Source organism: Anomaloglossus baeobatrachus, chromosome 3 (assembly GCF_048569485.1).
Source record: "Anomaloglossus baeobatrachus isolate aAnoBae1 chromosome 3, aAnoBae1.hap1, whole genome shotgun sequence".
NCBI lineage: Eukaryota > Metazoa > Chordata > Amphibia > Anura > Aromobatidae > Anomaloglossus > Anomaloglossus baeobatrachus.
The window spans coordinates 70,591,196-70,615,785 of record NC_134355.1 but is presented as its reverse complement, the minus strand read 5'-3'; the positions used below and the strand labels follow the sequence as shown (position 1 = coordinate 70,615,785).

Below are 24,590 nucleotides of genomic sequence, written 5' to 3'. Positions count from 1 at the left end.
TTTTTCTTCTTCTCATATGTAAATGAGCGGTTAAGAAAAGTGGCTTAAAAATGCAAAATGATGATTCGGGTCTCATGTCTTGAGAAATTTGCTGAAATTTATTGCACCAAATTAATCAAAAATGGCACCCGTGGTTCATGAATTTTTTCACAGAAAAAAAAAAAAAATTGGACCTCTTTCTGATCAGTAATAATTTGTCACTTTTTCAAAAAGTTGCAAATGATGCGACTCTAGTAAAAACATGCATAAAACTACTCCGGGGGTGACTGGATGGACTGGAGCAGAGTTGCACCAAATATTGCCAGTTTTTAAACAGTTGCAATTGATGAATCAGCGGAAAAGATCTAGAATCAGTAAACTCTGCTCACAAAGCAAAAAAAATTAAAATACAAAAAGCTAACATATATAGAAAAAAAAAGAAAGCTTTAAAAAATCTCAGAGCATAATATATAGTGTGCAAAAAAAAAACCAAAACACCACAACAAAAACGAAAAATACAAAAGTAGAAAAAAAAAAAACAGGTATGAAGGCAAAGATGAATGGGGGCCTTCGTGCTTCTATGCAGTGGTTTCAGCAATCGGTGACTGGTTTTGGACCATTGATTACAAATGCTTTATGGGGGTTACAATATTTAAATTATGTATTAAAAAGTTAATCTAAACCTTAAGCAAAATAAAAGTGGACGCAAATACAGGATAATTAGATGCCATTAATCACATAATTTGGAACTTTTTAAATAAAATTGAACAACAAATGTAAAAATAAATAAGTCTCCATATCAATCAAGTAAACAAGTCCTGATTTGTATGAAATGCCATTTTTGACAGCAGGATCTTTCTCGTTTTGCCGTCTTGGAAGCTCTGGCACTAACACACTGGCCGGAGAGCAACAACCTTTCAGCAGGTTTAAAATTAACCCTACACTTTAAGAATACATTTAATTTAAAGGCATATCCTGTCTGTGAAAAGACAGATCCTCAAGGGAGCAAAGGGATTAAGGTGTCAACTACGTCTTATTCATGAAAAACTGGTTTTGGCGCTTACATAACTAACTGGGTGAAAAAAAAAATATAGTGTAAAAGTTGTGACCAGAGATACGGAGAAATGATTAACTAGAATAAGAAAAATATAATTTTTTTTTTTGCAGATTATTTCGACCCTTACTTGTGTATATATTGTACTAACAAGCGTGAGCCTATTAAATACTCATCTCATTCTGACACAAAGCTAATAATAATATTACAACCGCCGACTAATTCCTTAATCCAACTTTGTTATTTTACGTGAAGGGCTATTCTCAGGTTGGAAATTATCCTTTATCCAAGGAATAAAATAGGTGGTGACTCCCAGATCACTGGAACCTCCTCCGATCCAAAGAACCAGAATCCCGGGTGAATGGATGGGTGGTTGACCCTGTCCACTGCTACTTCATTCATTGTTAATGGGACCACCAGAGAGAGACTGGTCTTCGGCACTACCATAGGAATAATAAAGCGTCAGTGCACGTGATCACCCCTGATGAATTTGGACAGAGCTCTGGTTCTCCGGATCGGTGGGAATACCAGAGGTCAGATACCCTGTGATCGGGAAGTTATCCGCAAGTTAAGGGGATAATATCTGAAATTGAGAACTATTTAATACAGTTTCCTACATTTCGTTTTCACTTAGGGGTAAGCACTGACTATTAGGGTTCAGGGGTCATCACTAGTGTATACAACATTCAGTTCTACAGTCACTTGACCCCTTCTCTATTTTATATTAAAAAATAAATATAGTCCCCAATTCATCAAAGCTTTTACACCAGAAAAGTACAGGGTGGGCCATTTATATGGCTACACATAAACAAAATGGGAATGGTTGGTGATATCGACTTCCTGTTTGTGGCTCATTAGTATATGGGAGGGGGGAACTTTTCAAGATGGGTGGTGACCATGGCGGCTATTTTGAAGTTGGCTATTTTTGAGCAAACCTAATTTTTTCTAATGGGAAGAGGGTCATGTAACACATCAAACTTATTGAGAATTTAATAAGAAAAACAACGGTGTGCTTGGTTTTAACGTAACTTTATTCGTTCATTATTTACAATTTTATGACCACTTATAAAATGTGTTTAAAGTGTTGCCAATTGTGTTGGATTGTCTATGCAACCCTCTACTCCCACTCTTGACACACTGATAGCAACACCACAGACGAAAAGCTAGCACAGGCTTCCAGTATCCGTTGTATCAGATGCTGCACACCTTGTATCTTCACAGCATAGACAATGCCTACAGATAACCCCAAAGAAAAATGTCTAAGGAGGTCAGATCGGGAGACCTTGGTGACCATTCAACTGGCCCACGATGACCAATCCACTTTCCAGGACACTGTTCATGTAGGAATGCTCGGACCTGAAACCCACATTGTGGATGGAAGGGAGGGAGGAAGGGAAAAAGAGAGGGAGGGAAAGCGGGAAAAAGGAAGGGAGGGAAAGCGGGAAAAAGGAAGGGAGGGAAAGAGGGAAAAAAGGGAGGGAAAGAGGGAAAAAAAGGGAGGGAAAGAGGGAAAAAAAGGGAGGGAAAGAGGGAAAAAAAGGGAGGGAAAGAGGGAAAAAAAGGGAGGGAAAGAGGGAAAAAAAGGGAGGGAAAGAGGGAAAAAAAGGGAGGGAAAGAGGGAAAAAAAGGGAGGGAAAGAGGGAAAAAAAAGGGAGGGAAAGAGGGAAAAAAAAGGGAGGGAAAGAGGGAAAAAAAGGGAGGGAAAGAGGGAAAAAAAGGGAGGGAAAGAGGGAAAAAAAGGGAGGGAAAGAGGGAAAAAAAGGGAGGGAAAGAGGGAAAAAAAGGGAGGGAAAGAGGGAAAAAAGGGAGGGAAAGAGGGAAAAAAGGGAGGGAAAGAGGGAAAAAAAGGGAGGGAAAGAGGGGAAAAAAGGGAGGGAAAGAGGGAAAAAAGGGAGGGAAAGAGGGAAAAAAGGGAGGGAAAGAGGGGAAAAAGGGAGGGAAAGAGGAAAAAAGGGAGGGAAAGAGGAAAAAAGGGAGGGAAAGAGGAAAAAAGGGAGGGAAAGAGGAAAAACGGGAGGGAGGGGGGAAAAAGGAGGGAGGGGGAAAAAAGGAGGGAGGGGAAAAAAGGAGGGAGGGGAAAAAAGGAGGGAGGGGGAAAAAAGGAGGGAGGGGGAAAAAAGGAGGGAGGGGGAAAAAAGGAGGGAGGGGGAAAAAAGGAGGGAGGGGGAAAAAAGGAGGGAGGGAAAAAAAAGGAGGGAGGGAAAAAAAGGAGGGAGGGAAAAAAAGGAGGGAGGGAAAAGGGGGGGAAAGAGGGAAAAAGGCAGGCAGAAAGAAAGGGAGGGAAAAAGAGGGAGGGGGGTAAGGGGGGTAGGAGGGAAAAAGGGAGGGAGGAGGGAAAAAGGAAGGGAGGGAGGGGGGGGAAAGGGAGGGAGGGGGGGGAAAGGGAGGGAGGGAGGGGGGGAAGGGAGGGGGGGAAGGGAGGGAGGGGGGAAAAAGGGAGGGAAGGGGGAAAAAGGGAGGGAAGGGGGGGGAAAGGGAGGGAAGGGGGGGGAAAGGGAGGGAGGGGGGGGAAGGGAGGGAGGGGGGGGAAGGGAGGGGGGGAAGGGAGGGAGGGGGGAAAAGGAGGGAAGGGGGAAAAAGGGAGGGAGGGGGGGAAAAAGGGAGGGAGGGAAAAAGGGAGGGAGGGAGGGAGGGAAAAAGGAAGGGAGGGAGGAGGGAAAAAGGAAGGGAGGGAGGAGGGAAAAAGGAAGGGAGGGAGGGGGGGGAAAGGGAGGGAGGGGGGGGAAAGGGAGGGAGGGGGGGGAAAGGGAGGGAGGGGGGGGAAAGGGAGGGAGGGGGGGGAAAGGGAGGGAGGGAGGGGGAAAAGGGAGGGAGGGAGGGGGGGGAAGGGAGGGGGGGGAAGGGAGGGAGAGAGGGAAAAAGGGAGGGAGGGAAAAAGGGAGGGAGGGAAAAAGGGAGGGAGGGAAAAAGGGAGGGAGGGGGGGAAAAAGGGAGGGAGGGGGGGGAAAGGGAGGGAGGGGGGGAAAAAGGGAGGGAGGGGAAGGGAGGGAGGGGGGGGAAGGAAGGGAGGGGGGGAAAGGGAGGGAGGGGGGGGACAGGGGGAAAGAAGAAAGGAAGGAAAGAAAAAAAAAAGGAGGCAGGCAGGGAGGGTTTTTCCATTTTGTGGGGGTTTAAACCACACAAGATAACTCTCCAATTGCCCCCAGTGAGAGCCATTTAAACACTGCAAGAATGCTCGCACTGGGCTGAACACTGAGCGTACTGATGCTCAATCGAGTGGTTAGCGTATGTGAAGCACTCAAAATCTGATTTTTTGTAAAGTCCGTGCTCTGTACGGACACCAAACTTTACTTTTCAGGTTTGTTTATCTCTAACCCTAACATCTGTAATATGGTGTGATCACAATCTGCCTATTTAGGCCACAGGAATAAAATGCATTGTGGATTTACCACAGGTCTATGCAGTATCAGCAATGCAGATGAGATTTAAAAAAAAAAAAAAAAAAATCTCATCTAACTGATGCGTAAAGAATCCGCACGGGAGTTTGTTCGTGCACCATCGCCAACTTACACCATGCATTTTCACTGCATTGCAAATGGTGAAAGCTGCAAAAATCTGCACCAACTCCACTTAATTCTTGCTGTGTTGAATCTAGCTGCGGATTTCCCTCTGCAGACAGCTCCTAGCAGGTTCCTACAGATGAGATGCAATCATAATTTCAATATGGTTAAACACCAGCAGCATTTTCTATTAAATAGTACAACAGAGGGGAGGGAAAGCGCTGGCAGCACCCACCTCCTGGCATGGACACGTCTGTTAAGAGATTAGCATGGAAGAGAACATGAATACCTAATAAGATCCTTACAGCCTTACTGTTTAAGTGTCAATTATGCTATTCTCACAAGGCATTTCACTTATAATCTTTACTCTGTCAAAGGGCTCAAAATCGTTTTAAACGGCTATGAAAAAAAAAAAAAAAAAAAGCTTGTAAAACTGCCACACTACAATGTACGGCTGTGAGAAATGCACGGGAATAATGGGCATAAATGCACCGTATAGAGGGTGTACACACGGCTTAGGAGAACAATTACTTCTTGCAAAAATACTGCACCAAAAATGTTTTTCCATCTCTGGCTTGCGAAGTCCACGTGACACATCTACACGACCACCTACATAGAGGGAGACGGAGCCACAGGACTGAATCATAGCAAGCAATGCGCAAAGATAGAGCAATAAGCACAGACTCGTGCCAGACAGTGATTTTCGCGGAGTGATTGCCACCTAAATCGCCTGTTTTTAGAACGGTAAACATCAGCCTTTATTCTGTTGACGGAAACCAAATTCCCCAAAGCCCCAAAAGGTATTAAGGATAAGCTGCTAAAGCTAAAGAATATTATACACTTATACGGTAAAATGTTTCCATCCAGTGGCATTAATGGATAAGACTTGTGTTATCAGATGATCACAGAAAGGTATAGAAAATGTACTCTTAAAAAGGAAATCTTAAAAAGATTTTACCCCTCAGACTACTTATATGAACATATAGCTTTTTCAACAAGTCCAGCAATACAGTGACATGGCTCATCCATTTCTCCATTACTGAGATATCAGCGATTGAATGGATATGAAAATGGCTATGGTAGATCTGAAGCCTCTGTCATTCCAGTTCTATTTCTTGCTCAATATACAACCAATCACAGATTTTAAGGAAGAGGCGATATATACTAATCATATTGATATTCAAAACTATGTGATTTCAAACACCGTGATTTCAGGCAATCAGGAAAAGACGGCACTAAGCGGAGAATAGAACTGGAGTGACTGAGGCTTCAGATCTACATATCCATTTGCATATCAATTCAAACACTGATTTCTCAGTAATGGAGCAACGGATTGGCCTTGAAAAGGTATTGCTGGACTTGTCTGTAAAAGACCTACATGTGCATATAATTAGTTTGGGTTGTGAAATCTGCTGACAGATTCCCTTTAAGGGCAGGGACCCTTGAGATAGGCAGACCACAATAACACCCTCACACACAGTACAGTATGCTACCATAACTTTGTTTTGTGGGTCACTTTAAGGCAGTTCTCAAAAACGCTGTGTTTTTAGCCGCAAAAAACGCACCCACGGCAAAAATGCAGCGGTAAAAAAGAATGCGCTTTTACTGAGTTTCGGTGCGTTTTTTGGCTGCGATTTTCCATTGCATTGAATGGGTGAAAAACGCAGTAAAACGCAGGAAAGAATTGACATGTCCATTTTTTTTTATAAGCTCAAAAACGCAGCTAAAAAAAAAAAAAAAAAAAGCTGTGTGCGGACAGCAAAACTAAAAAGTCATAGACTTTGCTGGGGAAGCAAAGTCATGCAGTTCTGAGCCCAAAAACGCAACTGAAAAACGCGCAAAAACGCTCAGTGCGCACATAGCCTTAGGTGGACCAAGCCTCACGCAGTTCTACTGAACTGGATTTTACGCAAATTTCCATGGGCCAATTTTTAACTATAATGACAATTTAGTGATCTGCTCAGTGTTTGCTTCAACCCTTTTCTCCAAAGCCAATTTTCCTTTTTGCAATTGCCTTCCCCCTCCTTTCTTCCAGGAGCCATAACTTTTTTGTTTATTTTTCTGTTGACATAGCCACATGAAGGCTTTTTTTTTAGGACAAGCTACTGTTTTCAATTATTCCATTCCTTTCACCATATACCACACTTGAGTTTAAGTTTTATTAAGTGCTGAAAAAAAGAGAAATTTGTATAACAAAAATCAAACAAAACTGGTTTCATGATTCTCTTTTCAGTGGTCCGTAACATTTTCATTTTTCCATCGGTAGGGTTGATGTTTTTATTGATATTATTTTAGGGTACATATGTTTTGATGGCATTTTATTGCATTTTAGGGGTGGGAGGCCTCATCAACTAAAGATCGCAATGCTGAGATTTAGCTATTTAAGGGTCAAAACCTTAAGTTAAATAAGTTTATCTTTTGAGCGACTGAACTTTTATGGATACAACTACAACAAATACTTTTTTTTTTTTTTTTTTTTAAATTTCTTTAAAAGGGAACCAACCACCAGGCATTTCCTATATAACCTAAAGCCAGTTCTATACTGGCATTATCATGATTTTTCTATACAGACCTGTAGTGGTCAGCTCGGATGTATAGGTTTTGAAATCCAAGGAAGTAAAGTTTATTAAATCATCAACTTCCTGAGTGACAGCAGCTGAGGATCAGATATCTGGGGGGGCAGTAATTATAGTTATCCGCTCCCCTTGTTAGAATTAGCATAAGTATTTTAAAATCGACCTAGCAGGACCTGTGAGGTCATACCCATTTGACCAGCTGGCATCAGCTTTGTTGGCTGAGGCTCCGCCCCTTCTGGTCACATGGGTATGACGTCACCACAGGTCCTGCTAGGTCGATTATATAATGCTAATTCTAACATGGGGAGGGGATAACTCTGAATATTCCCCCCAGCTATTTTGTCAGATAATAGTCAGTTTCTTCTTGAAAATGATTGCAGTCACAAATTCTTTGGTATTATTATCTTCATTTATTTTGCTTGCAATGAAAAAACACAAAAGAGAACGAAACAAAAATCAAATCATTGATCATTTCACACAAAACTCCAAAAATGGGCCAGACAAAACTATTGGCCCCCTTAGCCTAATACTTGGTTGCACAACCTTTAGGCAAAAACTCACAGACTAATGGCAGAAGATGTAAACTGCCCAGGCCAAAAAGACTAATGCACTGCCAGGATGCAGCAAGACCTCCATTAAATGGAGACATCACAGGTGCAAAGGGAGATGGTAGTAAAATTGCACACTTGTGGCTTGCATAGGTCACTGTTCACACATGCAGGCACACAGTATCTGGTATGCAGCCTATTGGTCACACCCATCACAATCGATGCAAGCGGGCTACGCCAGTACTAAATATGTGTACCATGCAGGGACAGTGAGTATAATATGCAAGGCCTCACATTAAGAGGCCTGGCTGCATCCTGTATAAATAATTCTGTGCAAAAGAATATATAAATATATGAGGTATTGGTAGGTAATATGGCCATAGTACGGTAAGCCCACAATCCGCGTCATGGATCCTCATGTTTGTGGGTCCCTACACTAATATATCATATGTAAAAAACACCAAAAAGAGGAATAAAAACCTCCACAAGTTAAGCAAAAACTCACAGACTAATGGCTAATATGAGGCCTTGCATATTATACTCACTGTCCCTGCATGGTACACATTTAGTACTGGCGTAGCCCGCTTGCATCGATTGTGATGGGCGTGACCAATAGGCTGCATACCAGATACTGTGTGCCTGCATGTGTGAACAGTGACCTATGCAAGCCACAAGTGTGCAATTTTACTACCATCTCCCTTTGCACCTGTGATGTCTCCATTTAATGGAGGTCTTGCTGCATCCTGGCAGTGCATTAGTCTTTTTGGCCTGGGCAGTTTACATCTTCTGCCATTAGTCTGTGAGTTTTTATTCCTCTTTTTGGTGTTTTTTGCACAACCTTTAGCCAAAATAACTGCGAACAACCGCTTCCGGTAACCATCAATGAGTGCTCTGCTGGAATTTTAGACCATTCTTCTTTGGCAAACTGCTCCAGGTCCCTGACATGTGAAGGGGCCTTCTCCAAACTGCCATTTTGAGATCCCTCCAAAGGTGTTCTATGGGATTCAGATCTGGACTCATTGCTGGCCACTTTAGTAGTCTCCAGTGCTTTCTCTCAAACCATTTTCTAATGCTTTTTGAAGTGTGTTTTGGGTTATTGTCCTGCTGGAAGACCCATGACCTCTGAGGAAGACCCAGCTTTCTCACACTAGGCCCTACATTATGCTGCAAAATTTGTTGGTAGTCGTCAGACTTCATAATGCCATGCACACGGTCAAGCAGTCCAGTGCCAGAGCCGGCAAAGCAACCCCAAAACATCAGGGAACCTCAGCCATGTTTGACTGTAGGGACAGTGTTCTTTTCTTTGAATGCCTTTTTTTTTTCCTGTAAACTGTGTTAATGGCTTTTCCCAAAAAGCTCTACTTTTGTCTCATCTGACCAGAGAACATTCTTCCAAAACTCTCTCAGGTAAGTTTTGGCAAACTCCAGCCTGGCTTTTTTATGTCTCGGGGTAAGAAGTGGGGTCTTCATGGGTATCCTACCATACAGTCCCTTTTCATTCAGACGCCGACGGATAGTACGGGTTGACACTGTTGTACCCTCGGACTGCAGGGCAGCTTGAACTTGTTTGGATGTTAGTCGAGGTTCTTTATCCACCATCCGCACAATCTTGCGTTGAAATCTCTCGTCAATTTTTCTTTTCCTTCCACATCTAGGGAGGTTAGCCACAGTGCCATGGGCTTTAAACTTCTTGATGACACTGCGCACCGTAGACACAGGAACTTTCAGGTCTTTGGAGATGGACTTGTAGCCTTGAGATTGCTCATGCTTCCTCACAATTTGTATTCTCAAGTCCTCAGACAGTTCTTTGGTCTTCTTTCTTTTGTCCATGCTCAATGTGGTACACACAAGGACACAGGACAGAGGTGGAGTCAACTTTAATCCATGTCAACTGGCTGCAAGTGATTTAGTTATTGCCAACACCTGTTAGGTGCCACAGGTAAGTTACAGGTGCTGTTAATTACACAAATTAGAGAAGCATCACATGATTTTTCAAACAGTGCCAATACTTTTGTCCACCCCCTTTTTTAGGTTTGGTGTGGAATTATATCCAATTTGGCTTTATGACAATTTTTTTTTTTTTTCATTGAAGACAAATTAAATGAAGATAATACCAAAGAATTTGTGATTGCAATCATTTTCAAGAAGAAACTGAGTATTATCTGACAGAATTGCAGGGGTGCCAATACTTTTGGCCAGCACTGTATTATCTCATCCTCTGCTGCTGTCACTCAAGAAGCTGTTGATTTTATAAACTTTACTTTCTTGGATTTCAAAACCTATACATCCAAGCTGACAACTACAGGTATGTAGAGACTCAGCCTGATCGTGCCAGTATAGCACTGGCTTTAGGTTATATACGAAAATCCTGGTGATTGGATCCCTTTAATTGTAAGAGGGAAAATAGTCCCCTTAGGAGAAATTAACTTGCGATCCATTAATAGCTTGTTTTATATTCTATAAGGCCATAGTATTGCAGTATATATGTAAAATTATGGATTCTTATGAAGCCTGTGACTATACTTCACAGAAAGGTCATTATGGCAGCCATGAGCACCTTCACCAGGACCTCAGGAGTCATAGTAATCTGTTGGCTCCACAAATCGTGTTGGGGCCAATGTGGTCTCGAAAAGGAGTGACAACATGCTTGTGCACCTTAAATGTTGTTTTCAGACATTGATAGTGACAATTAAGTGGTTAACAGCAGCAATAAGAACTGTTAGAGGAGGATGCAGGCTGTGTAACACAGCCAGCAACTCAGGTGTGAGGCTGAGCTTAGTTTATACATTGGCATCTGACATGTAAAACAGATGTTGGGAAGAGATTCAAGACTATTACATTGTGATTTAAAGGGAACAAACGTTAAAGGAATCCTGCAGTCAGTCAGTCAGTGTGGGGGGAGTGGTGACAGCCGCCGCCTTCAAAACACAGAGGCGACTGAACAAATGGCAACGCCATCCCCATGACGGGGGGAAATAAAGTTCTTTTCCTCGCGGTAACGAGCCTCGAAATGCAAGCGCTGGGCAGGTTCAGAACGTTATTAATAGGGTTTTTTTCACGTGACAGTTTCCCTTTAATTTGAAAGATGTTAATACAATGGATCGGCTACAATGCAGTATTGTTGGCAGCAGCTGCCCCATTTAATGACTGACAGCTGCGCCTTGTACTGAGCAGTGTGAGATCTCAGCAGCAGTAGAGACACTGAGGAGCTGTCAATCAGGCTATGAAGGTGGAGATTAGGTTTAAACATTCAAACAGGAATATACAACCTTTCTGACATGGATTATCACAAGAAGTAGAACAATACCGTTGCGTCCAACATTTGTTTATAATGTATGCTGTGTGTATTGCAAAATCTGCTTACTATTAAAATCTGCTTACTATAGACCCATATCAACCAAATGCCAATGGGTAATCACAAGAATCGGTAGGGGGCATAGGAAGGAAACAGGAGGTATTTCTCCAATGAAAACCAATATGAAGTTTAGATAGATGTACTTTACTTCTCACTGAATTTTTTTCCGTAAAATATAAGAATCTGCACAATTGCCAAGGTTTTGCTATATCAGTTATAATTACTATTCAGGATAGAACTTGTCGTCGAGGCGGTGTCAGCTTCAAGCAGTGATGTGAATTTATGAACCTGAAAGTGTCAAATGTAGATGAGCAGAGGAAAAATAACAAATAAACCCTTTATGGTCTACACTTAAGGCACCACTCCAGCGTTTTTGTTTTTTTTTCCATTGCTGGAATGGGGCTTTAAACCTAAGTCCTCTGCCCCTGGGACTTCTACTCACCCTTCAGCGGTTTGATTTTTTTCAGCGCTGCTCTAGTCCCGCGGCGCCATCTTGTGATTGCAACTTCTGACTGGCAGGAAGTCATAAGTTATGTCACAAGTGCTCTATACAAGTCTATGAGAGCAAACGACGAGGCCCTCCTAGACCTTTATTGAGTTGTGATCCAAAAGGGATATGAGAAATACCTCTTGCAGTATGGCTAAGTGTACTGGTGGACACATACAAAAAAGATCCCTCTCGTGGTCACTTTTCAGTCCAATAAGTCATAAAAAGGTACAATTCCACCTACTTTGGTGGTAAAAATGGGCCCACTTACCTAGTGGGCCTCTGTGTGGCTGAACAGGTTGCGCCAATGATCTATCCTCCTCTGTGTAGAGGGGCACACTTTGTTGTCACAGCCATATTCTGCTGCTTTTTTCCCCCCAAATAAGCAACAGATCAATTTTTCAGGTGTCTCTCCTAGAAAAACATCTCTAAATTTAACGACAAACAATTGCAATTGAAAAACACCCCATACACAAAAACTGCATCAAAACCATGAAAAAAATTACATGATTTGCTTAAAATAGTTTTTTTTCCGTGTGTGTGGTGCATGTGAGTAGAGTTTTTAGCCAGAAAAACTCAGATCAAAAAAGTTCACAACATCATGTCGGACAAGCCTTTCAACAAAATTTAAGGTTTTGCCTATTTGTCCAATGCGCAAGAAAAAAAAAAAAATGAAAACGAATTTTGTACTCCACTCGAGTAATGTAATGCTTGCAATGTTTGAAGGGCTCCACTGGGTGTAACAACAGCATGATCAAATGTAGTGTTCACCAAACAAAAAATAAAAAACAAAACAAAAAAAACCCCTGTCCACCCGCCCCTGGAAATGATCTGTTTATGGCTGGCTGCATAGGTCGGAGACGCACACTGCCCGATTAGGGACGTCCAATGAGGCTCAGGTCAAGTCCGGGTCCCAAACCAAACTATCTAAAGTCCGGCTGAACCCACCAAACCGAACTTCCACGGATCTGCTCATCATCTCTAGTCCTGATGCACTACATAGTCAAAAGTACCTAGTAAGCCAATGAGTGATTGGCTTACTAGGTACCTTTGTCTAGTTAATATATCAGGGCACCTCCACATCCTTGGAAGTCAGGTTTTTTTTTCCGTTTTATGAAAAACAAAATAAAAAATAAATACATCTAAAAAAAATAAAAATCAAAAATTCTAGAAAAATATTTTTAATATAAAAAATGTATGGAAGCAATGAGCCATGTTGTGATCACACATTCCCTTCAGAACTGCTGCATGTATAATTAACCCTTGTATGACTCGTGATTATACATTTAAATAGAATACACGTGTGACCTGCCCTTGCCTATCAAATGTTCTTATCTTGTATCTTTCACCTTTTCACATCCTGATGACGGCAGCAGTCGAGATTTCATAAGTGCAGAAAGCAATAACAACGTTATAGGAGTGGCACATCAAAGTTTCAAGAAAGCCGTAGTAGCTCCTTGGTGCTTTTCCAACAGGTGTCAGATTCAATGAAGATCTAGGTGGATTCAAGTGAACTATCTTATCTAATAAGAGTTGATACTAGCTGGGCCCTAAAGGGTGTCAGCACTCATAGGTGAGGCCTGCAAGGACATATTACCATACATTAAAATTCTATTATGTCACAGAGAAGATAGCTCACGATTAATACGTACTGTCCAAGTATCTCCATGAAGAGTGTGACATTTATACTGTGGTTACATGTAGACAAATATCAGCCAAATATGAAGCCAAAAATGTAACAGTCCCATGAATTAAGTCCTCTATGCACATTGGACGACTGGTGGGCTCAGCCAATAGTCTAGTCCTCAAGAACATTCCATTTCAGACTGTGGATCCTAGTGTGCTCAATGAGAAAAGCCTCCGAGAGAGAGGAGTCTGGCAGCAGCTCTCTCAGTCAACGGCGGAGTGTGTGTATAAAGGAGTAAGGAGAGATAGATGCCGAATTAACAATCACCCCAAACATCATTTGTCCATTAGTTATCCATTGTGTGTAAAAATACATAAGACGGAGGGTCCCACCATATGGACTGCTATCAATTACCCAGAATGACTACAAAGAGTGTCTTTTGAATTTCAATGGAGGACTTCATACATTTGTGAATTATAAGGTCAGCAAAACTGAAGTAAAGGTGCCCCATAGAAATGAAAACCTGTGACACAGGCTTCCCATACACAAAAAGTGGATCGCTTGGAACCCTGAGCAGCAAGACATTGTGCGATAATACATACATACACCATATGATTATCACATTAAAATGGCAGTTGTTAAAGTATTAGACTGCAATTCAAGAGTCAGGTCATGGCGTTCATGTGTTTGAAACCAAGAAAATGGATCTGATCACTTTGACAAGGGCCAAATTGTGATGGCTAGTCAAACAGGTTAGAGGATCTCCAAAACGGGTATTGCTAATAAGCAATTGTGAGTACCTACCAGAGTTAAGCAAAAAGATACGGAAGGCCCTAGGCCTAGCGACAATGTCGATACTCCATGGCATAGAGACTAGGGTAGTGTGAACTTTCTTAGCTAGCACTCAAATCAGAGCATCTTGGGCTCCTCGTGTGATTACTAGGCCCCCCTAAGTTATGGGCTCATCAGTTCCAACAAAAGATATAACACAAAAGTTAATGCTCAGTATGACGGAAATGGGTCTGAACATCCATTTCAGCCGGCAGCACATGAAGCAGAGAACTCGTTGAGTGGTCAAAATCCCCATGTGGACCCCTGTCCATAACCAAAAGCACCCAAAATGAGCACAAGAGAATGGAGCAGTGGAAGAAGGGGGCCTGGTCTAGAAAATTACATTTTCTTTAACCTCAAGTGGGTAGTCACATGATCCCAACAGGAGGCCCTATGAAAAGATGCTAAAAGGAAGCAGTGTAATGCTCTGGGCCATTCTTGAGTCCTGGCGTTCATATGGATAATACTTGGACGTGTGTCACCTGCCTAAACATTGTATGGACCAAGTACATTGCTGCATAGCAGTGGCCTAACCAAATGAGCCCTGCCAACCTGCAAAAATGGTAATGCAATGGTTTAAGGTAAATCACAAAGAGCTCAATGTGTTGACGTGTTCTACAAAATTACCCAAATCTTCATCAGATTGCTCATCTGGGGATGCACAACACAAACAAATGCAATACGTGGATTGCCATGACAAAAAGTCAAATAAATAAGTAAAAAAAAAACAAATAAGGATTCGAAAAATCTGGTGAAGTTCCAAAATTGTAAAGTAACACAATCTGTAATATACTTACTGAACGTGCCCTCTGCACCCGGCCACAGTCAGTCCAATGCTTACATCTCAGTTATTGGGCCAAGATGGAACTTCTTCTTAAGCTTTTCTTTCCAGGTACTTTTTCTATTTCTCAGCTATATATTCTAGATTTTGGCTTGTGTTTTGAAGATTTACCACTGGCAACACCTCCCTTCCAAACGCAAATCAGCAATCCTTCCACGTTCAATGTCGGCTACATCTGTTGCTTTTTCCCCATTGTTGGAAATTCCAGACTTAATCCTATTTGACTTTATGTATGCAAAGGTCATTGTGAATTCTACATATGGAGAAGTGATAGCAGGAGCGATGCAGACTCAAAAATGACAACTGTTCCTGTAGAGGATGCAGCCGGTGTGTCGGGACGATCTCACAAGTACTTTGTTTACTGTTCAGGATTGCGGCATTAGGCGCCGTATGCAACATCTCCCTAGATAAAGCCACTGGCGGAAATAAAACTGAAACACCATAAGGTGGGTGTACGCTTTGAGCCACGGTAAGATGATCTGCATACTTGATGAAAAGTAAAGCCTATCTGGAACTTTGCAGGGTTTGTTTAATTATGAAGAAATTCACTTAAAGGATCAATGCAAAGACACTTCACTTTGCAGTACGAAAGTGTTATCTCAACAGTCAATGAAGCTGAAGTCAATGAGTTACCACCAGATCCCTGGGGACAGATTGAAGAATTTCTACAAATTAGTTCCTGTGTGTTGTTTAAGGTGATTCCTTGAAGACTACTTTTCTACGCTAAAGAGTTTTCATGCAACATGGAAAAAGCTGAAAAATAGATCATTCATGTTAAATCACCCATCACTTGTTATGACCTCTATGTGACACTATGCACCATAACTTGGGTGCAAATTTTTGGGACAATGTAAGCCAACTAATAGGTGATTAGACTAGACAGACTTAAGGGTACTTTACACGCTGCGATATTGCTATCTATATCGCTAGCGAGCGTACCTGCCCCCGTCGGTTATGCGTCTCGGGCAAATCGCTCCCCGTGGCGCACAACATCGCTAACACCCGTCACACGTACTTACCTGCCTAGCGACGTCGTCCTTTTTAAGGGGGCGGTTCGTTCGGCGTCACAGCGGCGTCACTAAGCGGCCGCCCAATAGCAGAGGAGGGGCGGAGATGAGCGGCCGGAACATGCCGCCCCATACCGATGTGTGACGCCGCAGGAACGACGAACAACCAGCGGCATGCACCACCAGCGATACTTTGAAAAGGAGCGACGTGTCAACGATCAACGTTTTTGCGATCGTTGATTGTCGCTCCTTGGTGTCACACGCTGCGATGTCGCCAACGGTGCTGGATGTGCGTCACTAACGACGTGACCCCGAAGATATATCGTTAGCAATGTCGCAGCGTGTAAAGCACCCTTCAAGATGCACTAGATTGATCAATTTGATAAAGTTACCGAATTTTAAACCTGTCTGGTCCAAGTTTCCACTGCCTAAAAATGAGACCGTGCTTATATAGTGCTGTAGGCCTGCTCTGTGACCAGATTAGGTGGCTGCATACTGAAAGTGATTATCACCATAACATATCTGCTACAACTATTAAACAAATATGCCGTAAGTCCAATTGTCATACAAAATAATCGATTAGAGCGGGCCAGATGAAGTCTTTTTTTTTTACAGAGGTCTGACCGGGCAGAAAAGAGTTGTGTCTGCACAGGTTGACGTTCAAATTCAAAAATTGTTCTTTATCTGTCATTTGTGTGATAAGTCCAGTATAACAGCAGAAAAATAAGGCAAGTAGTCAATTATTTAGCCAAACAAGATATTATTGATGCCAGGACGTCCCTGCAGAAGAAACATACCACTCAAGTACTGAAATTGGGGGTACAACACCAATGAGGTTTACCTTACAGCTTTATAGCAAAGTCCTAACAAGCATTATCACAAAACATGGACCTTCGGGTACTTGGGGAATATTCACACAGATTTTGGAGCAGAACCAAGTCAAAATTCACATAAAAGAATATTAGAAGCAGTTTTTAATGAGTAAATGGAGGTGGTTCAGCTTTAAAAATCCACACGAACAAAAAAAACCCAATATGAACATATCTTTAAAAAAAAACCCTATATATTAATGTGAACTTCTTGGATGACGTTAATCTGTTAGAACGTTTGAAAATGCTCAACAAACCTCTTACCTACGGTAGATGAAATATGGACATTTGGCAAAGTTAAGATATTTATCAAGTTGTATAAAAATCTTAATTCTAATGTGGAAGTCACTTGGCTGGTGGAAACATCTGCTGGACGAGGCGAGAGCTGGTTGGGATGAGACAGTTGTGGGCGGTGAGTGAATTGCATTAGTGATCTTCCGTACAGCGCAAGCATCCGGCGTGTTAGACAGAAAATGAAATATTTCCAGCCTTCCGCGGTGATTTCTACATATAATTGCACAGTGTTCTTCGGAGTAGAGAGGCCATAACTCTGCATTCATTACTGAATTACTGGAATCGGGACAAACAGCTATGTAAACAGCCTGAGACATCTGATGGTAAGGTGCACTTATAAAGCTATAACTTATGTTATAACATGACAGGCATGAATATACATAGGACCTTAAGTGGTGCAAACACATGCATACCTGATACACTTATATTTACTCTTTACTTGACTCACAGACGGATCCCCCCTGCAGGCATTTCTCTGCTTCTCTCATTTCACATTTTTTTTTAGCACCGCTCTGTAATAATCCAGTATGTTATACCCATGTAAGACAATCCAAATGACTCCAGCACACAACACGCAGTGGCGGTAATAAATCTTCACGCCGGGGCTGAGGACAGACTGCCGATCTGCTAATTACCCCGAAACATTTGGCAGTGTTTACAAACAAGCTGCAGCATGGCACATTATGGGCTAAGGTTTCCCATGCCCGCTCAGCTGTTCTGCTTAATGTAATTGTCTGAGTAGGAGTGCTGAGTACACGCTCCTTATTTTTCTTCTATTGTTACCACTGTGCAATGATTCTGTGCCATGCATAATTACTACAGGAAAATGCAAAACTTGAAAGATAAAATTAGGGGGATTAACTCATTTCATATGAAAACATAAAAAGATTCTCAAGGTGGAGATGGAAGAATTTTAACATGCCCCATTAGTTAGAAGTAAGGAATATGGGATGAACTATTGCACATACCAACACAGGTTAAACCCAACCTTCAGGCAAGAGGGAGAAGGAAAACCTGTGCAGTTGTTATTTGCCAGCGCGCCGATGCTGTGCCCAAACATTGGCTGTCTGTGAGCTTCCTGGCACAGTCTGTTGCCCATTTTTAATGTAAGACTAACTCCGGGTCACTGAGCAGCCGACACATCAACCCCAACCTGACGATTATATTTAAATGAAGACGTTTTGCTTAAGGATATAAATATATATTTTTATTAGTAATGAGCGAGCACTACCATGCTCAGGTGCTCGGTACTCTTAACTAGTGATGAGCGGGCACTACCATGCTCAGTACTCGTAACTAGTGATGAGCGAGCACTACCATGCTCAGGTGCTCGGTACTTTTAACTAGTGATGAGCGGGAACTACCATGTTCAGGTGCTCAGTACTCGTAACTAGTGATGAGCGAGCACTACCATGCTCAGGTGCTCAGTACTCGTAACTAGTGATGAGCGGGCACTACCATGCTCAGGTGCTCAGTACTCGTAACTAGTGATGAGCGGGCACTACCATGCTCGGGTGCTCAGTACTAGTAACTAGTCATGAGCGAGCACTACCATGTTCAGGTGCTCAGTACTTTTAACTAGTGATGAGCGAGCACTACCATGCTCGGGTGCTCAGTACTCGTAACTAGAGATGAGCGAGCACTACCATGCTCTTGTGCTCGGTACTCGTAACTAGTGATGAGCGGGCACTACCATGCTCGGGTGCTCAGTACTCGTAACTAGTGATGAGCGGGCACTACCATGCTCGGGTGCTCAGTACTCGTAACTAGTGATGAGCGGGCACTACCATGCTCTTGTGCTCGGTACTCGTAACTAGTGATGAGCGGGCACTACCATGCTCGGGTGCTCTGTACTCGGAACTAGTGATGAGCGAACTCTACCATGCTTGGGTGCTCAGTACTCGTAACTAGAGATGAGCGAGCACTACCATGCTCTTGTGCTCGGTACTCGTAACTAGTGATGAGCGGGCACTACCATGCTCGGGTGCTCAGTACTTGTAACTAGTGATGAGCGAGCACTGCCATGCTCGGGTGCTCTGTACTTGTAACTAGTAATGAGCGAGCACTACTATGTTCTGGTGCTCAGTACTCGGAACTAGTGATGAGCGGGCACTACCATGCTCTGGTGCTCAGTACTCGTAACTAGTGATGAGCGGGCACTACCATGCTCGGGTGCTCTTTACTCGTAACTTTGTTCCAGAAAAACGCTCAAGTTCCCCATTGACTTCCATAATATTCAGCACACTAGTTGGGCCCATCCGAGTGTCCAACTGCACGGATACTGAGCATGGTAGTGCTCACTAATCACTAGTCTCTATAACAAGCCTTAAAAGGGGTTGTCTGATCTAAATCCACAAGTCTGCAGTCCCTCTAAGGCTATGTGCGCACTTTGCGTTGAGTTTGTTGCAGTTCTAAACGCATCCTCTGGCAGAAATTGTCTTTGTCAAATTTGGTTTTGACCACAAGAACGCTAAAAATACGCTTGCCTTTTTATCGCGTTTTACATGCTTAAAGTCAGATGCGTTTTGAATACAAATACACTACTAAATAAAGTTTAAACATTCAAACACTATGGAAAAAAAAAATAAATATGATTAAAATCATACTTAAAATAGCTAATTTTATTAAAATTATAACTGTGATCTAATATTTATGCATAAAATAATGTTAAATTATGAATTTTCAGTAATTTAATTGTCGGATTATGTGTGTGTGTAAAGGGACATATCATGCCCTTATTATAAAGTCAAAAACGCATGCATTTATTTGATCAAAAAAGCATGTAAAACGCTAGGATTTTGATTTAAGATGCGTTTTGAAAGTTCTCATTGACACTAATGTTAGCAAAACGCTGCCAAAATGGCAAAAACAATTGACATGCTGCTTCTTTAAATGCAGAGGTTTTTACAAATTTTCTGCAACTGAAACGCAGCGTTTTAAACAGCATTGTGCGCACAAGAAATCCCCATTTCCCATAGACTTTGCTTGAAAATCAAAACGCATGCATTTTGGCATTAAAACACTGCAGTTTAAAACGCTGCGGAAACGCATGAAAAAAAGTGTCTCTCTATGTGACTGCAAACTTGTGAATCCTCACATTATATCACAGTGCGCACAAAAATTTGCTGGTGTCAGAGCCGGGATGTGTCCGTGGGTATGCGATATGTAGACACCTGGCCAGAAGCAAACTAGATAGAAATGCATTGAGCGAGGCTGCACCTATGAAATCTCAGAGCAGCATAATTGTATGGGCAGAGACCCTGACTACAGCATTGTATCACTTACTGAGCTGCTTGCTGCAGTTTTGATACCCTGGGTACTGTGGTTTCCTCCCCCACTGCAAAGAGATACTGATGGGGTTCACAATTTAAAAATCCCCTAATGAGGACAGTGATGATAATGTCTGTAAAGTGCTGTGATTCAGTCACCGCTCAGTGTATAGTGAGGGCCACTGCTTTATCTACGCCTCTGGCACCGACTGTTCGCTGCATTAGAGGAGGCTGTCAGTCATTGCCAGGGATGGCGTTACAGCAACTGCGCACTATATACTAAGCGCAGACTGAACCCACAGCGGCACCACTCTGATTACTGCAGGCCGAACTCTGCCGGAAGGAATACATTTCCTCCAGGCAGCGGGGCTCTAATTGTGGGCGCCGAGCAGCTTCAGAATGCTATTAACCTGCAGATTAACCCCATATCAACAGGTTAGTAGCAATTCTTCAAAAGCCAGGTTCCCTTTAAAAGGTATAACTACATGCTTAAGACCCCGTAGTACAGTAAAGGATAAATCCCCATATTGTCGGTAGTAAACTAAAAAGCAGAAGTCACGACTTATATACACAGCAATTAGGAGATTCACAGTAATGTTCTACCGCTGTCCGGAATGACTGAAGGCTTTGGCCAGCAATGATCACATCCATATCATGAGATGAGCGGTGCTGATGACACTGCACGCACCATCACAAGGTGTCGAACACGAGTCGTTTTATAATACAGAGGACAGGGGCTCAATCTGAAGAGTGATGTGGACCGACAGGACTGCTATTGTCATTCCTTAGTTATATACCATGTCACCAGCAAATCATTTAATTCAGCCATGGGAAAATAAATATGTTAAACATACAAACAATACATCTCTATATCTCTCTCTCTCTATATATAATATCTTGCTCTCTCTCTAATATATATATATATATATATATATATATATATATATATATATATATATATATATATATATATATATATATATATATATATATATATATATATATATATATATATATATATATATATATATATATATATATATATATATATATATATATATATAATCTCGCTCTCTCTCTATATCTATCTATCTATCTCTCTAGGTATATATCTTATCTCTCCCTATATTATATATGTCTATCTATCTATATATCTACAGTTAGGTCCAGAAATATTTGGACAGTGACACAATTTCCGCGAGTTGGGCTCTGCATGCCACCACATTGGATTTGAAATGAAACCTCTACAACAGAATTCAAGTGCAGATTGTAACGTTTTATTTGAAGGTTTGAACAAAAATATCTGATAGAAATTGTAGGAATTGTACACATTTCTTTACAAACACTCCACATTTTAGGAGGTCAAAAGTAATTGGACAAATAAACCAAACCCAAACATTTTTATTTTCAATATTTTGTTGCGAATCCTTTGGAGGCAATCACTGCCTTAAGCCTGGAACCCATGGACATCACCAAACGCTGGGTTTCCTCCTTCTTAATGCTTTGCCAGGCCTTTACAGCCGCAGCCTTCAGGTCTTGCTTGTTTGTGGGGCTTTCCGTCTTAAGTCTGGATTTGAGCAAGTGAAATGCATGCTCAATTGGGTTAAGATCTGGTGATTGACTTGGCCATTGCAGAATGTTCCACTTTTTTGCACTCATGAACTCCTGGGTAGCTTTGGCTGTATGCTTGGGGTCATTGTCCATCTGTACTATGAAGCGCCATCCGATCAACTTTGCGGCATTTGGCTGAATCTGGGCTGAAAGTATATCCCGGTACACTTCAGAATTCATCCGGCTACTCTTGTCTGCTGTTATGTCATCAATAAACACAAGTGACCCAGTGCCATTGAAAGCCATGCATGCCCATGCCATCACGTTGCCTCCACCATGTTTTACAGAGGATGTGGTGTGCCTTGGATCATGTGCCATTCCATTTCTTCTCCAAACTTTTTTCTTCCCATCATTCTGGTACAGGTTGATCTTTGTCTCATCTGTCCATAGAATACTTTTCCAGAACTGAGCTGGCTTCATGAGGTGTTTTACAGCAAATTTAACTCTGGCCTGTCTATTTTTGGAATTGATGAATGGTTTGCATCTAGATGTGAACCCGTTGTATTTACTTTCATGGAGTCTTCTCTTTACTGTTGACTTAGAGACAGATACACCTACTTCACTGAGAGTGTTCTGGACTTCAGTTGATGTTGTGAACGGGTTCTTCTTCACCAAAGAAAGTATGCGGCGATCATCCACCACTGTTGTCATCCGTGGACGCCCAGGCCTTTTTGAGTTCCCAAGCTCACCAGTCAATTCCTTTTTTCTCAGAATGTACCCGACTGTTGATTTTGCTACTCCAAGCATGTCTGCTATCTCTCTGATGGATTTTTTCTTTTTTTTCAGCCTCAGGATGTTCTGCTTCACCTCAATTGAGAGTTCCTTAGACCGCATGTTGTCTGGTCACAGCAACAGCTTCCAAATGCAAAACCACACACCTGTAATCAACCCCAGACCTTTTAACTACTTCATTGATTACAGGTTAACGAGGGAGACGCCTTCAGAGTTAATTGCAGCCCTTAGAGTCCCTTGTCCAATTACTTTTGGTCCCTTGAAAAAGAGGAGGCTATGCATTACAGAGCTATGATTCCTAAACCCTTTCTCCGATTTGGATGTGAAAACTCTCATATTGCAGCTGGGAGTGTGCACTTTCAGCCCATATTATATATATAATTGTATTTCTGAACATGTTTTTGTAAACAGTTAAAATAAGAAAACTTGTGTCACTGTCCAAATATTTCTGGACCTAACTGTATCTATATATATATATATATATATAGATATATATATATATATATATCTATATATCTATATATCTATCTCTATATATATATATATATATATATATATATATATATATATCTATATATCTATCTCTATATATATATTATATATATATATATATATATATATATATATATATATATATATATATATATATATATATATATATATATAATTACACACACACACACACTCCTATCGTATGACAAAAAGTAATGCAAAAGTTTTTTCCACCCAAACCAATCATCTCACACTGCGCAAGTTAAATGGAAAAGCAATATACTATACGCACATGCATAAACACCCGAGAATATATTATATTAATATATTCTAAATAACGTAGTTAAAGTGCATTTTACATATGTAATAGAAGAATAAATTTGTTTCCGCACTCATTGCTACATGTCTTGTATTACGTCTGCAGCCCCTTCATATTTTTTATGTCTCATAATTTGTACACCATATATCACAGCCCACAGGAGCCACCTACTGGTGTGATATAGAACAGGAAATGATCATTAAAGCGTTTACATACAAGTATGTAGACATTTCATGGGAATAAAAAAGGACTTGAGTTAGAGCTTTGATGGTAGGGAAAGACATCTTACAAGTGGCCAGATATAGTTTATAATACGCATATATTGTATTTAGTATATTAAGGTTCATGTATAGGTGTAGTACTGAGGGCAAACATAACATACGGCATAAGTGTACCTTGGGGGAAGAGGCGAGCTCCTTGCCTGCGGGGACAGAGAGGGGGGTGCGTGGAGTTTCCTCCTTCTTTGGTGTGGGTGCTGGAGGAGCTGGAGCTTTCCTTTTCATCTTCTTCTCCTGTTCACACTCCTTAATAGGCCAGTTGCGGACTACATCCGCACCCTCTTTTGGTTCATAGAATGGGTTTGACCTAAAAGATTTAAAAAAAGGTTAAATAATAAAAACCAAAACAAAAAACTGACCTGTGAAAAAAATAAAAAAAGAGAAAAGTAAAAAGCAGACGCCCTCCACATAGCTCTAATAAATGCTGTATGGAGGCCTGCATTTGGGTTTCTGTAAGGTAATAATGATGTAATTTTTCAGTAACCCCTTGAAGACCAGTTTTATTTACATCTTTGCATTATTTTCGCTCAATGTAGCCATACGAGCCTTCTTTTTCCAGGATTTTTAGCACTTTTTTGTTCCTAGACATAAGCATTTTATTAATTTATAGACTGTACACCAATTATAATAAGATGCTATAAATTCATTCCACAGGATTGTACAGTAGTTACGAATATATAAAACACATTGCAGTATTTGTGCAATGCCAGCCTAAAATGTTTGCAAAGTAAGAAAGTTTTCAAAAATTGAAGTGTTAATAGTTTATTTCTAGAAATTGACAAAATACAAAGTGAATAAACAAAAGAGAAACCTATATCAAAGGAATATTTGGTGTGAATGACCCTTGTCTTCAAGACACCAACAATTCTTTTAGCTATACCTGCACCAAGTCAGGGATTTTGAAGGATTATAGGAATATAT

General features: G+C 41.4%; 1 protein-coding gene across 7 annotated transcripts in view; it reads right to left on the bottom strand.

The window, feature by feature from the left end:
- EHBP1 (EH domain binding protein 1) overlaps positions 1-24,590 on the bottom strand; it is a 536,928-nt gene that overhangs the window by 313,835 nt on the left and 198,503 nt on the right. For all 7 annotated transcript variants that reach the window (XM_075339243.1, XM_075339247.1, XM_075339245.1 and 4 more), the window contains one exon: positions 23,787-23,976. In XM_075339243.1, the coding sequence (XP_075195358.1) occupies positions 23,787-23,976 (190 nt within the window). The remainder of the gene's footprint in view (positions 1-23,786; positions 23,977-24,590) is intronic.